This window comes from Podarcis liolepis, assembly GCF_965112155.1.
Source record: "Podarcis liolepis genome assembly, chromosome: 9".
Lineage (NCBI taxonomy): Eukaryota > Metazoa > Chordata > Lepidosauria > Squamata > Lacertidae > Podarcis > Podarcis liolepis.
The window spans coordinates 35,045,339-35,064,143 of record NC_139564.1 but is presented as its reverse complement, the minus strand read 5'-3'; the positions used below and the strand labels follow the sequence as shown (position 1 = coordinate 35,064,143).

Genomic DNA, 18,805 nt, shown 5'->3' with positions numbered 1-18,805 from the left:
AGGATTTGTGGCACCAGAAGGGAAGAAGTTTGATTTTGCAAAGATTCTACTTGGTTTACGAAGTTCCTGTATCTCAAGCTTTCTGTGTTACCAGTTAACATCACTGAGAAGATTTACATATTTTGCTACTAGCCTTCTAATCTTCCCAGGGAATGCACCATGACATCAGCAGCAGTTGACAGTGGAGGCTCAGGTCTTGAGTTTGACAGCAATGGAGTACAAATTCAAGGCCAGGTCAGAAAATGATGTACAACCTTTCTTCATGTGATCTTTGTAAATGCTAATTGTGGATACAAATGAAACATGTAATGGGAGAGGCTCATGCCCTAGTTCATGCTCAGAGAGAAAAGAGAACTGTTGTGTCAGATAGATTACAGGTTTTGACTTGGGGGACTGTGCCTCAGAGCATTTATTTGAATGTAAGTGCTAGATTCATTAAAATAACTTGGTATTTAGAACAGGCTCTGAAGCCATATGCGGGCTATGAGAATTACTGCAGTTTTTGAAAAACAAGAACTTGCCACCTTGCTTCCAAGATAAGTTGGTAATTACACACATCTGTTAAAAACATTCAAATATGTGGGCAAGGTAAAGGAATGAGCAGTGATGAAAGGCCCAGATCTGAGCTACATGTTTATCACATTGAAACTGATAGGACTTTAAATTGTGCAACTTTGGACTAAACCCTTAATGTCATTTTTAGTTATTTCTGTAATAATATAGCTTGGTAAGTGCCAAAGTTCATGGAAATGATAGGCCGCTTGTTAATTAAATGCAACAATGTTTGCATACTGTGGTTCTTGGTGTGTTTCTGATGAGCCTTGCTTTAGTGGTTGATACATTGTATCTGTCTCTATCCCTCTCTCCACCCCATGCTGCCTACAGATATACCCAAATTTATTTGTAATCCTTTAAATACATACTTTTTATTTAATATTCTATGAAAGACATCAAGTCACTAAAGGGAAAATGGAAGGGATTATTTGGATTAGGATGGCAACACATTCTCTTACTGTGCTCTACAGGAGAACGAGCCAGTCTCTGAATATCCAGCAGTGATTGTAGAGCCAGTACCAAGTGCCAGAGTCGAACAAGGATATGCTGCACAGATCTTTGTTTATGATGATGAAACTTACCTTCTTCAAGATGTTGCAGAAGAACAGGAAATCGAGACAGAAACTGTGAAAACAGGTAAACCTCTTTACTTTTTTTTTTTTTTTGCTAAGGATGCAAACATTAATCAGCTGGTATGCATCACTACTGTTTTAATTGCACATTATGATTCCCCCTTCCATTTAATGGGAACAGCTAATGAAAAGGAGATGGGGAGGAGGCAGGTCACTTGAAGGGGAAAATTTATATATATATGCTCAACCAAGTAACATCATTATTATATCATTTTACAATGCAAGCAAATTATATGGATACAGGGTATCATTCCCAAACATAGCAAAAATTGAATATGTAAGATTCATTAGTGTGATGAGGTTCCAGCTTTTTCAAAGCAATCTGAGTTTGGCAGTGCTATACTCTTCCTCCTTTGCCAGTTACCATTTCTGCTGCAATTAGTAGATCGACTGCCATTTCCAGATCTGATTCAGGAACTATACCTTTCAAATAATTCAATAATAATACATTTAGTAGAAAATAATCCTGTCTTTAGGCTTGTTGCTCTGCATATTGCACAAATGTGCTAACTTATCTTTCCTGCATAAAATCTGAATAAGCTTAGGATATACTTTTCTTTACAGTTTGTATACCAGTCTAGTAGATAGCTTGCCTCTTCGGGTAAAATTTATGAGGTTTTCCTTTTAACAATGAAAACAATGGCTATCAAGCCAACAGTACTCATTTAATCAGTGTCAATATGGTTCAACCTGCTTTTGGAGGAGGGCAAGGGAAGGGGGAGGTGGAAAACTAGTTGGTGTTACTATGCTAGTAACTACTTCACATTCCCTTATGACATGAAATGAAAATGCCAAATACGAACTCTTAACTATGTGGAGATTTGCACTTTTATAAAGAAAGTGCTAAAAAGCGGTTTCCTTTGGTATCCTCAATACACCTTCATTTATGCTTTTCAATGTGTAAGCAGGACTTAAATTAATAACTCAGTGTATTGGTTAAAAGCAAGGCAGTGAATTGATTAGGACTATAAACTAAATTGTAATGAGATATTTTTAATCTTCGTTGCTCTCTGATTGATTTTTAGCACTGTAAATATACTTTATGGAGAAGAAAGTTCTGCTGGCATTTGTGGCTTTATTTCTATATTATACTTATGTTTTAAATGTGCTAAAAGACTACTGTACTCATAGAAAGTATGGCTGGCTTATAAATCTATTTTGACTTAGTACAATGAGTAAATAAATCTGCATTTATTTATTCATGAGTGAATTTATAATTGGCCAGCATTAAAAAAATTGTGTAACAATGTACAATAAAATTCTTATAACATCATAAAATACAAAACGAATGACCAACACTGAATCAAATTAATTCTTTATAAATGCTTAACCAAAGAAATGCAGGTGTAATGAAATATCAAAAATATCGGTACCTGTCTGATTTCAATTAGAACAGTGTTTTATAGTACTGATGCCACTATGCTAAAACTTTTTGTAGAAATGAAATGTTTAGGTTCATTTGTGATAACTGGAACAGTCAGGAAGGATTCTCCAAGTGACTTCTGTAATCTGAGTGGTGTGTAAGGTACAAGGCGCTCTTTCAGGTAACTTGGATCTAGGTTGTTTAGGGATTTGCAAACTAACAGTAATGCCTTGAGCTTAGCTTGGAAATGTATTGCCATTAGTAAGATTTGGATTTGTTCTAGTTCAACAAAGTACCAACAATTTAATATCTGTTTAATTCCTTTCACTTAGTCGTGTTGATTAGTTACGGTCTCTTGATGGAATAAAAACACGAGAATTGCTTGCTGGATCAGGCCAATAGCCCATCTGGTCCAGCATTCAGTTCTCACAGTGGCCAACCAGATGCCTGTGGGAAACCAGCAAGCAGGATTCAAGCAGAAGAGCGTTCTTGCCTCCTGTGGTTTCCAGCATCTGGCATTCAGAAGCATTGCTTGTGGATCTTCACCAAAATGGCATACTCCAGATTCCACAGTTAGGTGAGATTTGTAATTTACTCAAGATCCAGCAACAGTGGTGGACTTTGGGTATTATGGTGTCTTGTGCAAGGCCAAAATCCCACTCCCAAAGGCAGGTAAAGAGGCACCCAGCTTTGAGAAGGAGGATCCAGTCAGAGTCTCATAACTCCTTCACAAAGTCCAGTGCCTTGCTTACCAGGATTTGAGCTGGTATCGCCTTGGCTCAGCTCCTGGTGTGTGCGCACTACTCACACAGCCCTAAATCCACCCCTGCTAGCATGCCTGGTCCCAGCCAACACTCTCCTTGTCCCATCAAGCAACATGCCACGCTTATTTCAAAAATTCTTGAGACATAAAGAGGAGCTTGTGATATGGTATGGAGAGGATGCTGCTAGAAATGAGGTAGAGAGAAAAATGGCTATATGAACTAGCCATGCACAACTCTAGATTGTGCCCTTGGACTGGAAGACAGAGGCAGCACACCTCTGAATACTAGTCATTAGGGAGCAGCAGTGGGAAAGGGCTGTGGCACTTGTGTCCTTCCCATAGGTATCTGGTTGGCTAGTGTGAGAAACAGGATGCTAGACTAGATAGGTCTTTGGTCTGATACAACAGGGTTGGCCTTTAAAATCTCTCTCTTCCCGTCCCTAAAGTTCCATCACTTTAGTTCCTGCTTTGAGGTAAGCTAGTAAGAATCCTGAAAAACATGCTTGAAGGAAAATACTTCCTTCTATCTATAACAGCTACTATTGTGCTTCACTTAGGTCAAATGGTGTCACCAATTTCTTAGAGTAGATTTCTTCTGCATGAAGCAAGGTTATAGGTTCTGACATAACCGTGGTCAGCGTTTAAAGAACTGCACACCCAAGAGAGCCTTTGAGCTTCTCAAGCAGCACTTCTGCATGCTGTATTGAAAATTTATTATGAAACTGAGAGGGAAATATCAAAAGTAGTTTGTGATTTGGCATGGAGTGGGTGGCTCTTTTTCAAAGGAATGCATTCCACTGGGTGTGTACAAATGGTATGCTTGAGGTTTCTTTTTTTCTATAGTAGGCTTTCTAAAAATAACTATGTTTGAACCTCAAGTGGGTTTATAAAAGTTCTTCCAAAAGTTAAAAATGCATTTGAACGTACTGTTTTATTGTATACAATCATAGAATAATGGAGTTGGAAGGATCCCAAGGGTCATCTATTCCAATCCCCTGTAGTGCAGGAATCCTGCCCACAGCCATCCCTACCTAGGTGGGCTTGAACTACCAACCTTCTGGTTAACAGCCAGATGCACTGATCCACTGTGGGCAATAAAGGAGTATTCTGTAGCACACGCCCAAAAGACATGTTCATATTAGAACACGGACAGTAAAAAAATTGTGAAGCATTAAAACACAATCTGCTTTTAAGGTTTGAGAAACAATTTTTAAAAATTATATTAGTGTTTTCCCTTTTGAATACTGAACATAATCCAAGTAATGGCTTGATGCAGTGAAACATACCTGCCTACTTGAAGCTGTGGGCTTACACAGAACTGAGAATCATGAATAGCTCAACAAACAGGCTGGCACCTTAAGACTAAAAGATGAGTTGAAGCTTTCATGGAAATCTTAATCAGGGAAGAATGAAGCGCTTTTGTGAGTTACAGGTATGGTTTGGATGCAGGGGATTGTAAACATTGAGGACAGAGGGAAATGAAATGCAGAAAGCAGATGGTGAAAATTGGCATGTATCATTGATAATACATTGACACAGACATTCTGACAATAATATGCCAATTAACACTTTTAGTGTGATAAAAATCCATTGTCCTGATTCAGCAATGAACTTCATGATGAATTGCAATTAATCAGATTCATGCTGCTGTTTTACTCCAGTATGGTCTCCTTAAAAATTAGTTATTAACTTTCCTGTGAAACTGAAGTGTTCTACCACTGGTTTTTTACTATTTCATTCCTGATTATGATTTGTCTTGATTTATTCTTTTGCATTCAAAGCTTTCCTGGATAATATGAAATAATTGTGAGTAGAGCTTATTTAGAGGCTCAGAAGGCAAATATTTTTCTGACATACAAAACTTAGGCCCTTTACTTTGTTGCCATTGATATAATTGTTCCTGTCCTCTCCTCTGACTCCCTCTTTTATTTATAAGTCCTAGCAAAGAAAGTTGCAAGTTCAGGACAAGTAGTCAAGCATGTTTTTAACTTCTGTTATTTGGTTAATTTAATTTGAACATTGAACTTATTATTGGAACATTTGTTGGTTTGAATGTAAATGAGCACACTTGATGCTTGAGTTGTTGCATAATAAATATAAAATCCAATTCTATTAGTATTTTGTGCTGAGGGCAAACTGCTATTTTAAATTCCTTTGTCGTCATCACTAATAAGAGGACGTACATATTTCTCTTAAAGAATTTAGTGGCTGTGATCCAGTGATCATGTGAGCTGAACTCAGCTCATGAAATGCTTCCACTGGAAGAAAGTGGTGGTGGGATGGTAGTTATTGCTGTTATCCAAATAGGGAAACTTTCTTCCTAAAGTGAAGTAAATGTAGTTTGCAGCTTCTTGGAAAATGTCTTAAGTAAGGATATTTTAGTGTTTGGCTTCTTATTTGGGGAGGAGTTCATATGGAATGCAACTCTCTGCTTTCTCATTAATTGTGCCAGAATTGGTGTCAATTTGATATTTTCAGAACAATGAGATGGGAGTGGTGACTTATTTTTGGGATGCCATTCTTCTCCTGTGTTTTTCACATTGCATCAGAAATCCTCCCTGTGGCATAAACAAACTTTTACCTTTTTAAATGAATATTATTGCCACAGGGAGGTAGAAGACCTGCATGACTAATGGAGATCTAAAGCAAGAGCACCTCCTTTAGTTACCTCATGATGGGGGAATAAAATTGATCCAGAACAGTGTTGGTATGTATAGCTTTTTGGTAATATTATACATAAATGAATAATGCATTTTTAAATCAGGGGTGGTATAGCTCTAGAAAAAGCCCTTAATCCCTTTTAGTAAAAAGTGTTAACTTGTATATTCTAAAAGAAATTTCTTTCTTTTTCAGATTACTACTTATACCACTATTATGGAAAGCTAATCTTATAACTACTTTAGACTTTAATTTGTTTGCCACTTACATAAACACAAATTTCAAATATCTTCCTCTGGAGTTTTCAACTTCCTGTTTAAAAATAACATTGATTTTATGGCTGATGTAAATAATTGATTGCCATCTGCAACATCAAATCAAACCTTGTAGTAGTAGACAGTTTACTGTATTATGTTTATCTATCAGGATCCTACTCTAAAGAATCCTTCAAGTTAATTTTTGGACTGCTGGTGAAATATGTGATTTAAACCCTTTAATCTGAAAATTTTGTTCTTCATGCCAATTTTGTTTCTTCACAGTCAAGATTTTTAAAATAGCATTACAAAAATATTTTTGTACCCTTGATCCTTGGGGGCTCTCAGAGAGCTCACAGCTGCACCAGTTCTCCCTGCCTCTTCTTGTTTCTGTACCATGGTAAACCAAGGTTTGGCTTAAAGTGTTCTTCAAAGTCAGACTAGTGGTTAACCTGTCTCCTTAATCAGGAGCTGTAGCCAAGGTTTCTTCAGTTACAAAACCTAGGTTTGACCACACACTAACCCAAACCTAGGTTAGTTGTCATGCTGTACTAAGTTACAAGGACCAGGGGAGGACAAAGTAACTGCCCCTTCCTCCCTGGAAGAGCGCATGTTCTCACTAAGCCATAGTTTGGCTTAGCTTTATGTGTGAATAGCACACCTGGGTGTGCTAATGCAACAGAATTAGTTTATTATTTATTAAATCTATATCCTGCCCTTTCTCTCAGATGGGTTCAGGGCTGCAAACAATAAAGAAATAAAGACACTGGATTCTATCTTGATGACTGAAAAATTTTCAGGAAGCTGGAGTTCATGTCTCCAATTCTGGCCTCAGCTCTACCAAGCCACATTAGCACCAAATTTGTGCTTCAATAGTCCTTCTGCCTCTTACTGAACACTTAAAAGTGTAGAACCAAATGGGATAGGACCATAAGGGAATGTAGCATCTTCCCAGTTTTTGTTGGTATACAATCTTTTGTTGGTATGCAGTCTGTGGGTATTGCATCCTGTCTGCGGACAAACGGCGGCTCCCTTGACCTATAGAGCGAGATGAGCACGCAACCCCAGAGTTTGCGACTGGACCTAAGTCAGGGGTACCTTTACCTTTTTACCCCTGATTTAATCCTAATGAATAGAAGCAGGCAGCAGTACTGATAGCAGCAGTGTGTATATAACCTTATAGCCTATGTTTTCTCTGAAATGTCATACTGATTTCAGTATCTTTCAGATAAATGTGATTTGGATCGCAGCTATCATCTGCTCTTGAGTTCTACTTGTTGCCAAATTTTGAGAAGTGGTTTTTGTAATGTCAGCTTGTTATTCACCATGACTTTATTGAATGTCTATTAGTTATAATAGTTTGCCCTCTAATTTGGTTGTGATATGCTTATGGCACATCGTTTATAGTACAGTACATGCTTATAAGAACATAGTTTAAAGAAATGAAATTGTGGGATAAACAATCACTTCCATTTCTGCCTGCATATTGCTGGTTGAAACTGGATCACAGTGAAGTTTACCATTTGCAAGACAACTGCTTGCATCCTAATGGACAAGGTGGGATTCATCAAGGGCAGTGTGGCAACTTATGCAAGGCCTCTGAAATGGAAGGGGGTGCAGAAATTACATTCCTCCTCTTTGACAGCTCTGCTTATGAATAAACTTTGACCTTAAGGAAAACTACACAGTGTGGTTGAGATCAGGGCAGCAGTTGCTCCGTTGACAGGACTGAATGCATTTCAAGCAAATCCGGTCGGGTTGTCCAAAAAGACCTCGGGTGCCTTTGCCCTCTAATTTCAGAACTCCTTTTAAGGCGGCCTTTTCGGGACTCCGCAGGAACCAGTGCAAGGCTGCTCTTCTCACCGGAGAGGAGACGGGGCGATATCTCCATTCCTCAAGCGGCACCTTGGAGAAAGAGAGAGAGGCGTCGTTCATCCCGGAGGGGGACGCGCGGGAGGCTGGCGAAGAAGTGGCAGAAGGGAAAGCGGCTCTGGAGGCGGCGTCGATTGCCTTGAGCCGCGGGCACCTCCTTTCTGTTGGCATCCCTGCCACCTAGTTGCATGGAAGATAACGGAAGAGGCGAGAGATTTTGCCTTCCTCCAGCTGGACCGACTGAAGTGGGATCCCTCCGACCCAAGAAGAACGGAATCTCGTCGTGACTGCGGCGATCGATTCCTGCCCCTGCTGTAGAATGGGAGAGCAGAAGAGGGGAGGAGGGCGAGAGGGAGAGCGAGCGAGCGCCCGCCCGCCCGGCACTTCCTGTCTGCGAGGCTGGCGGCGGAAGGATCGTGTGCGCCCCGCTTGAGGAGGAAGCGCTGCTGCTGCTTTGCCGCCGCCGTTGTTGCCGCTACACGCGCGGGGGGAGGGAAGGAAGGAAGCCGAGCGGAACCTTTTGCGTGGCTGGCTGGCCGGGCGCGGGAACGAGCGCGCGGAGATAGATCCGGCCGAGGCGCCCGTCGGGTTGGCTCGGCTCTTAACGCGTTCGGGGCGGCCGGGAGCGCGCACGCAGGCGCGCGCCGACCAGCCGCGGGGGCCCGCGCGCGCGCGCGGCCGAGCGCCAGGGAGCCCCTGCGGGTCAATGCGAAGCCGCCGCCGCCGCCGCTCGCTCCAGCGGCATAAACATGGCGACTTCCCTGCATGAGGGGCCCACGAACCAGCTCGACCTGCTCATCCGCGCCGGTAAGCGGCGCCGCGAAATGGCGGGGCGGGAGCGGGGAGCTTGGTAGAAGAGAAGGGAGGCGCTGGGGGGGGGGGGAGAGAAGCGAAGGGCGGGTGATGCGGAGGGAGGCGCGCACGCCGCTCGCTCTTCCCGGGGGCGGCACTGGCGCCGGAGTAATGGAGGAGGAGGGCGAATCCAGGAAGTGATCACCTTGGCGTGCTGGGCGCGTTAGCAACCTGACCGCGCTGCGCCCGGGGCGAGCGGTTGCGGGCGGCGTGCTTTGGCCGCTGCTGTAGCGGCGGAGGCGCCGCGCTTCTTTTTGCAGCCCGGGACCAGGAAGAGCGTGTGGCGATTGTTGCGCTTGTCCTCCCGTCAAGCAGCAAGCCACGCCGCGCTTCCCGAGCAGGGAGAGGCGGCTCCCCTTGCAGCGCCTTTCCTTCCTGGTCCCCTGCAATTGTTCCCTAGCGCCGAGGTGCCTCTGGCGGGTGCAGGAGCCACGACGGGCTCAAGGTCCTCATTTTTTGGGGAGGCGCTTCTTGCCCTCTAAACTTTGCTTTGCGCTGGGAAGGGTGTGGGAGCAGCCGGGGTCGGGGGGAGACGGGGCATCGGTACTGCTGCTGCTGTTCCCGGGGCGATCGGCATGTGCCGCCTCCAGCGAGGATATTTAGCTCATTTTCTCTCCCCCCCCCTCTCCAACCACCATAGCGGAAGCGCCGAGCCTCCCTCAGGAGCCCCTGTGCGCGGGGTGGGGGGAGGGAGTGACGGGCCTGGCCGGCCAATCAACTGTCAAGAATGTTCGAAATCAGAATGCTACCGTCTGTAATGGGCGGGGCTAGGCTCCTTCAAGCCAGTAGCAGCGAGGGAGAGGTTGAGTGGCAGCGCTTTCTGGCTCTGACAATGCGAGCACGGAATTGGAGGGAAGAGGAAGGATTGTAAATACGGAAGCGAGGGCGGGGCTGGTGTGAGCGCGGAGGGGGGAGGAGGAGCAGAGGAGAGTCGCAGTGGGGTTCATAAATGTCCTGCGCAGGAAGCGCTGATCTTCCTGGATCTGATAACAGGTAACGGGGATTTTTTTGCACATTTAGGACCAGAACGTTCTTGCCTCTTAATTAATTACCCGTCGTTGATGATACAGAGAGAGCTTCAGCACCACCCCGAAGTAGCTTTTGTGACTGCATTTCCACTAACCACTGCTTTTCGCACAAGTTTTAATTGAGTTTCTAGCAATAACACCACAAAATTTCATACTATTGTGCGAAGGACAAGTGTTGGGTGTAAAGGTTTTAGTGTTGGGTGTAAAGGTTTTGTTATCCCAACATAAAAATTTATTATTCGAACACCATGGTCTTCCAAATAACCTCAAAGCTGTAGTTATTAATACTTTTTTAGCTATATTGTTTTATGGATCCATTTCATTGGAATGAGATTAAAAAGAGTGAAGTGTAGGTGAATTTCAAGGATGTACAGGCCTTTTTTTTCTTTGCCTTCAGCTACTTTTTGTGTCTCTTATTTAGTCAGGAGACTCTTTCTGTGAGGCAGTGTGGATATGCTCGTCTCCTTTTTCATGTGCATACCAGTGTTGAGGAAACCAACAACATTGGTGTTCAGTAGAAGTAGTTTTCTGTTCTGGCTGCCTGGGGGTTTATGTCTGTGCACTGCTCTTTGCTTCTATGGTTCCTTTGTAGCATGAGGGTACTGTACATGTAAACTTTTATTTTTTTAATCAAAGGTTTGGTTTCCCCTGGTTTGGTTTCCAAGTGTATCCTCATGCTGCATACCCAGTTGCTACTACAGAGAGTTATATAGTTACTTGCCTGCTGTTTCACTTTGCTTTTTGCCGCAGATAAGCTACTTCTACTGTGATGTTACAGAACATTTATAAATATTTTGAACACTAAGGGGGAAAGTTCAGTGTACAGAATGATGTAGCTTCCACAATGGAAATGACTGCTTACTTGGACTGGAGAAATCTTACACTAGATTTAGATATAAAGGAGTTGTGTGCTGTTATAATGAAAGAGCTGCAGTCTCTTCGAAGGAAAGTGAGAGTGGGAGGGAGGGAGGTGGAGAGAGAGAGAGAGGAGGAGGCAGGGAATAGAGGGAATGAGAACTCCTGAAGAAAGGTAGCCTGGGGGTGGAATCTTTGCATAGAATGGTACCGGAATACTTGCCTATGGATGGGGGTTGGGAAGCAAGCTAGGGAACAAAGACCCAGGAGTGGGGTAGGGTTGTATTTTCTATATTTGAAATGATCAGCCAAATAGTGGCTTCAGGGCTCTAGAACTTATTAATATGGCTTTCTAAAGCAGTCAGTTGAAGATATTGTGTTCTACCTGCTTTATAAACATATGTGGCTCTTAGGAAGTTGAAATTCTGGCCATAAATATTAGTGAAGAGATTTTATCTCACTAAAGTTCGTTTACAGCTTAAAATATGGACTAGATATTACTGACCTATGTGCTGCCCAAATACTCCAGAACACACTAAAGTTTTGTTGAGAACCACACTGGCAGTAGTTTAAGAGCAGACTCCAAGCTCCTGGAAAAGCCATGAATTGGACAAGCCTGCACTCAAATGCTCTTGTGCCACCTAGCAAGTTTATGACTGTTGTATGATTTGAATAGAATTTGTGCTGTGTCTTTTTCCCCAATGTGGGCTCTAATTCCACTGCTTACTGAATCGATCAGTTTGATCTGGTGTGTGTGCTGGTTACCTATAACTTGGGAGTACATGTTTACAGGGTTTGGAGCTCAAGTGAGGGACTAGGACTATAGCTTCACCCAGGAGCAGAAATCGAACTAGTGTTACCTACTTCCTAATGCAGCACCCTTGACCATGAGCCACCCCATAGAGCAGAGTTTCTTCATTTTGCACATGCCCGTTTCTGTTTTCAGTTACCACCATGTCACTTCCTGCCTCCAGTCCCTCCTATTGCAAAATAGTTACTACTGTAACAAGAGCCTATGCAGATAAATTGTGAATTGTACAGAAACATTGTCTTTGGACAGATGTTAAAGATCAGAATAGGGAATGGTGCCATCTACTGGGGAGCAGGATTTGAACAAGTCTCCCAGTTCCTAATGCAATATCCATGGAGCTGAAGCATGGGGCTAATTGTCATGAAGGAGTAGCTGCTCTTTATACTTACCAACCTTACAAGTTACGGTTGGGAGAAGGAAGAGGAGTTGGTTGAACATTTGTAGACATAACTGTTGTACTGCCTATGCTAGTAACTGGTGCCTTCTGTACAGCAGGTGTGGCTTTGCTGAAATGCCCTTGCAGGTCTAATGGGAAGCCCTGGTGGAGGCCTGGTTTCCTAGCCCTGCAGCAGAAAATTTTCCAGTGCAATGCTAATGACCCTAATTTGGATAGGAAAATTCATACACACCCCCTTGAAAATCCACGTTACTGCTATATACATTATCTGTATATATTGTCCATAGTTGATGTGATGCCATGAATATTTGGGGATTTATGTAATTGCTGTGGATTTAGAAGACGTATTTCCCCCTGCAAGTAATCCTGGAGAATGTTTCAACTAATATTTCCTTGGATGCTACCCATAGAAATTAATGAGCTTCATGAGTAAAACTTAGTTGAATTCCATCCATGATACTGAGTTTCTACTAAGTAAGGTTGCTTTGGCATGACAAGAAGATATGAATGCCAGTGTAACAAAGTGATACTACTGCATACTCTCTGAGATATCAAAATCAAGAGTAAAAATGCTATGAATACTGAAAAGTTTAATAGAATAAGCTCATACTCAATTTTAAGATAAAGCTGTAGTTTTTAAAAAATCTGAGTATTTTTGCTATACGTGGAAAAGCTATCATAAGACAGGAACTACAGGTCTATGCTTTTCTATGGAATACTTATATTACGTTAGAAATAACACCTGCAGGTCCAGCTGGGCAAACAATATCTGTGCATCTCCCGCCTTGCTGTTCCTCTTCAAATGTTCCACTGTTATTTCATGTTTTTGTCCAGCTTTTAGTGCTTTCCATATTTCTAGATAAATATGAAAAAAATATTACCGCCATATCTGGACATATGTGGCACCGGTGGAACACTTGGAATATTTATGGAGATCAGTTTGATTATATCACAGTGATGCTGTGCAGATGTGTGTTTTGTACATTATCATTGGAGAGCATGGTATAATACTACTGGCTGGCAGCAAGAATAATTGATGACTGTACCAGGAGTGATCCAAAGGCAGGGTGTGATGGGTGGGTGAGCAGTAGACCATGGCCTATCGAGCGATTTAATTGCACAAAAAACTGCATTTTGTAGGATTTTTATATATTTATGGTAGTTACATACCACTTTTCAGGTATGTCTTTCAAAGCAGTTTACATAAGAGCATTACACCAACAAGCATCAATTTTTAAACAAAAGTTACAAAAAAATGGAAATGACGTCTGTTTGCTTAGATTAGAATAAGCTGTAACTGCTGCTTCTTTACTCCCCTCTGGGCAAAATGGTCCTTCAGAATCTCTTCCAGTGACAGTTGGAGGAGGAGGGACACCACTGAGAAGCTGGCTGATGGCGGCTCACCAGGTTGTTCTTAACAGTTGTGATTTATTCCATGTTTGAATGAAGTCCTAGAGCTTCATTCAACTAAATCAACTAAAATCAACTAAAATAACAAGTATTGGAGATTTGAAACATTGCACTGATTTGGAAAAATAAATTCTTAAAGAAATTTAACTTGAGTTGAAGCTAAGAGCAAGTTGTCAACTTAATTTTTTAAAAAAGTTTTTTGGACCTTGGAGATGCCTTCTGAATAACGCCCACCTTTTTTTAAAAATATATAAAAACATTATTTGAACAACAAGTTCTTTACAGGAAGGGCCAGCTTTAGGGCTTAGGCTTTGTTTTCAGAAAACAAGTCTATTCTCATAGCTCTTCTATGTCTGCTTCAGTTGTGATACTCCGTTACTAATTCTATAAAACATGTTCTTGCCAGGTGAGGTATTCGCTAGCTTTTCACAAGTACAGTAGTTCATAATTACCTCATTGCTGGGGAACTTTTAATAGGAAGGTGGAGCACTTTTGGTTCTCCAATTGCTGGACTACAATACTCATTCTGGAAGTTGGTAACAATATACGGAGGGCCACAGGTTCTCCTCCTGTTCTTTAAGGTGTCTCCTATAAGAGTGAGGGTCAGATAGCAGCTGAGAGCCTGAGCTGTAAACAAGGAAGTTCACTGTTCAGGTTTTGTGTTCTTGCCTAATGCTACCTAGTGAGCAAAATGGGTAGGTCATTTTGGACAATTTGGGTAGTGGGGTGAAACTTGCTGCTTCCCAGAGCTCTGATGGAGGGGGGCACTACTTTTCTGTTCTAAAACATGCCAAGAGATGCAGCACTTTTTTCTGTTGAGGATGTGATGGGAGAGTGGGGGAAATTGCTGCTGCCGGTGGCTGTCAGGAGAAGATATGCTCATCAGTTAAGCCCCCCCCCCCAACTTGCCAGTGTTTTTTCATCTTGCTCATACCCATGAAATTCTGCTTAAGTATTAGACCCCAGAAATAGGCTTTTGAGTAGTTCTCCCGTGTTAAGAGAAAGAGCACAAAGGTGTTATGTTCTCTTTCCACGACTTCCAGTCTATGTTGTCACCCTTCTCACTCTCTGTTAGATTCTGCAGATAAATTTCTGCAAGTTTCCAGATTGTGTGCAGAATTTGGCTTTGTTGGTGCAGTTTGTCTGTTTTTATTGTGGTTGGGTGTACTACACCTGATTTTCAATTTTTACACAAATTGTTTGCCAGTGCTTCAAACTTCCTGTGTCAGTATAGTTTGAGGATGTGTATATTAGAGAATTTGTCCTATAGTTTAGTATTGAATGTTTTATAATGTTAAGTCTTCCTGTTCTCTCTTTAGAAAGGAGCGGGAGGGAATGGAATTGTGCATGTGCTAAATTTGATGGCAATTAACTTCAAGGTTGGTTGATTTCCACATATTTTACAGTTAATTGCAGTTTATTCTTTTGTACGCTGCCTTACATTTAGTAATAGCTGCTGCTTAGAGAAAGACTAAAAGCAATCTGAATGCGAACCTCTTTCTTAGTGCACTATCTGAGAAGTAACCCATAGCATGTGCCTAAAGCCCTATCTCAGTCCCAAACTCTACAGCAGAAATGGCAGGTTGTATGAAGCATTTCACTGTACAGGCTAATGGATGTCTTTGTCTGGGACTAAGGGCACTGTACTTGAGAGATCTTTTGCTTTCCCATTTCTTGCTAATTAGCTCTGGATGCACAGGGTAATTCATGAATAATTACTCTGGTACTTACAAAAGTACTTTCTAACCTTTGCTAGCGTCCGGTTTTAAAGATGGGGACTCAAGCAGCGCCATGTCCTTTGCTACCAGCAAGCTTAATAGCTGTGCTGGAGTTACGTTTTCAGGTGCCACAGTCATGCTGTGGCATTTATTTGATGACTTAGACATGTATTCCTGGTCCTTCCCCCCCCAAACCCCCCCCCCCCTTTATTATTGTTATGTGTTTTTCCAAGCCTTTCCTCTTTGTAGTGCTACGGCCTGATTCACACAGCCAGTTTTGCTTATTAGTGGCTGCTGGGTCATGTGGTGAGCTCTTTTGAAAAAAAGGTTGTTGCTATTTTTGCAATGTCAAGCAGCCACGCATATGTGTGAATTGGGTCTTGGTGACTGAAGCATTTTTTGAAAATGTTCTTCCTCTTCCCTAATTTAATTTTGAATATTGAAGTAACTGGATAGCCTTCAGGAACTTCCAGTGAAGAAACCGTGGTTTGAATCCTCATTAGCTTACTGGCACTGCAGATAGGTGACTGTAGTTATTCTAAAGATAGATTAGACGCTGGCAGCAGAGCTGGAATGGTTTAGCTTTGAGTAGATTTCCATAAATGGAAAAAGCAACTGGAGAGAGAGAGTGTGTGTATACCTTAATATGTGTGGATGATACTCAACAGGTGGCTACGTATTGCTGGTTTATAAAATCTTCATGGGGAAAAGAGAAAATGCCTTTTTATAAAATCACAATGACTACTTAAAAATCTAGCATTTCCCCCTGTTGTGTTTTCTGGGCAAGATTCTACTACAAACATCTATGCAATCACTTTAAGGCTTCTTTTATTGCGGAATTTATAAGGTTGCGATATCAATTTGAATGAGAAATACCAAACTCATGTCAACAATAATTCTTTTCTTGCCCTTTATGGAAAAAAATAAGAAACATATCATGTATGAAGCACAATCCTGGAGGACCAGCTAGTGGGAAGGTGGGATACAGATTTAGCAACAACAAATAATAATAATAATAATAATAATAATAATAATAATAATAATAATAATAATACTTGACCAGACTTTGCTGGGAAGTAGAACTAGTATGCAAAATAGCAATGTAGCAGTGTCCTCATCCCCCGCTTCTTTTGCACTTAGAAGCATAGAACCATAGAGTTGAAAGGGACCCCAAGGGTCATCTAGTCCAAATCTCCGCAATGCTGGAATCTCAGCTAAAGCATCCATAACAGATGTCCATCAAACCTCTGCTTAAAAGCATCCAAGGAAGGAGAGTCCACAGTCTCCTTTGGACTAGCCCAGACCTCCAGCCTCTTCCCTTCCTTGCCCTAGAATGCCTCTGAGCCACGCAAGGGCCAAGAGGCATCCAGAAGAAGGGAAGGAGGTGAACATAAGAAGAACTGTGCTGGATCAGGCCAAAGGTCCATCTAGCCCATCACTCTGTTCTCACAGCCAGCCAGTTTTCCATGGGAAGCGCAGAAGCAGGACCTGAGCTCTGCTCACCTGTGATTCCTAGCAACTGGTATTGCCTCAGATGTGGAGGTGGAACACAACTATCACCATGTCTTATAGGCATTGATAGCCCCATCCTTCATGACATTGTCTAATCCTCTCTTAAAGCCACCCAAGTTGGTGGCAATCACACTATGAACCATTTTGTAGTTGTGTGCCATGATAATTTTTCAGATTTTCAAATGGGCCCAGGGTCCTCAAATGTTGGTGACCCCCTGTATAAGTGGCTTATAGGGGGTTAACAGTTGGCTGCACAGAAAAGAAAAAAAGCTTTCTCTGGAGTTGATGTTAGATGAAGCTGTAACTAGTGATGCCAGCTGATTGAAGACTCAGGGGTGGGGAACCTTTTTGATGCAGTGGGACAGATTCTTATCTTTCCTCACCATTATGGACTAACTTTCACAAAGCACTGATTTCTTGTTAATATTTTGACTATCAATACCTTAATTGAACGAACACACAAGTGAATTGGTGAGAATGCAAAGGTATTCAGTCTTAATGCAGATGGTTTACTAGCCAGATTGAAAGGCACAATTGTAACTCATGTCCAAGCTCCTATTGATAGGACTGTAAGGTTCCAACAAATCTTAAGGCCAGAAAAGAAAAAGCAATGAACCAAATCTACTTGTGTGATGGATTGTTGTTGTTTTTTGCACAGTGGAAGCATCTGTACATGGCAGCAATGTGCACTGTTCGGATAAGACAATTGAAGCAGCAGAGGCCTTGCTTCATATGGAATCTCCAACCTGCTTAAGAGATGCTAGAACTCCAGGTATGTCAATGATAACAAATCAATCTTTTGCCCTCTTTGAAACAGTGGCTTAATTTGCATTAACTGCACCTGAGCTTTAATTTGCGAGTATGCTTCTTTCAGGGCCAAGAGCTGTCTGCTCCCCTGAAGGATATATTCATTAGCTTTTAATACTCTTAAGGACTGGTCTACAAGTTACATATTGCATGTGTTGGCAGCAGTGTTGTGCAACCCTACACAAAAGTGCTTCTCTATAAAGAATTACTTTAATCTGTTTGAAGCAGCCACCACTCTGAGCCTGATCCAGGTACAGTACTTTCTAATACTAAGTGACCTGGGAAGGAAAGGCATGTAGGTCACTTCCAAACTATCTTAGTGATTTGTACTGTACGGCTAACTAGTACTCACAGTTTTATTATGATGATTATTTGTAAATTTAATTTGGTTGCATAGAATGACAGGGCATTAAAATTGTCCCCCCAGACTAATAATCGGTCCATAAATCCTGTTGAAGTTGATGGTGGTGGTGGAATAGCATGTTTTCAGGTGTTTTGGGTTTCTTTCATTTACTGAAGAGATTTTGAACAGGCAGGTTTAAATTGAATTTGGACATTGGAAATATTATAATTGTCCTCTGGCCTGTCATACTGCAACATTTTCTGTGGATCTATAATTTCATATTCACATGACAAAACTCAAAAAAAGATGGGAAATGACTTATTAAAGAATTGTACTTTACAATGGTTATTTGAGACTGAGACCTAACCCATGTAATCGTGAACTGGGTTTCATTCTGAAAAGAAAATCAACTACTTGCTTTTTCTCAATTTACAAATCATACGCAAAGTATAATGGAAACAATGTAGAAAAGTACAGGGTTCAGTCATTTTGAAAGTTGAATTTATATGAACATTTCATATAAGTGAACATTTATGGGAAGCAAGTGTTTGGTAATACCTAAAAAGAAAAGAAAAAACCCCTCCGGTTCTGTTACTTACTGTATTATATCTTATCCTGTATTGTGATACATGTGGGAAACTAGTTTGTTTTTGTTCTTCAAATGATGAGGCAGTTTCTTTGTTGGATTTAAGCCAAAGCCTAATCTTATTTATTTATTTGCTTTCTTTAGTGGAAGTTTTTGTCCCACCTTGTGTGTCAACTCCAGAGTTCATTCATGCTGCTATGAGGCCAGATGTCATTACAGAAACAGTAGTGGAGGTATCAACTGAGGAGTCTGAACCAATGGATACATCTCCTATTCCAACATCTCCAGAGATCCATGAGCCAATGAAGAAAAAGAAAGGTACATATGTAGTACGTAATTGATCTCATCCAACCTCACAACAGATCTATAAAAGTCTTAGAAATTTTGTG

General features: G+C 41.6%; 1 protein-coding gene across 4 annotated transcripts in view; it reads left to right on the top strand.

Moving 5' to 3' along the window:
* The window catches only part of ELF2 (E74 like ETS transcription factor 2), a 39,181-nt gene that overhangs the window by 14,246 nt on the left and 6,130 nt on the right, over nucleotides 1-18,805 (top strand). The window contains exons 2-5 of one of the 4 annotated variants that reach the window (XM_083520031.1): nucleotides 3-234; nucleotides 1,026-1,191; nucleotides 17,339-17,452; nucleotides 18,561-18,734. In XM_083520031.1, coding sequence (XP_083376157.1) covers nucleotides 160-234; nucleotides 1,026-1,191; nucleotides 17,339-17,452; nucleotides 18,561-18,734 — 529 coding nt within the window. In that variant the 5' untranslated portion in view covers nucleotides 3-159. Of the gene's footprint in view, nucleotides 1-2; nucleotides 235-1,025; nucleotides 1,192-8,587; nucleotides 8,905-9,041; nucleotides 9,395-9,861; nucleotides 9,943-17,338; nucleotides 17,453-18,560; nucleotides 18,735-18,805 lie in introns of those variants that run through there. The other 3 variants (XM_083520032.1, XM_083520034.1, XM_083520033.1) reach the window with 3 other exon arrangements.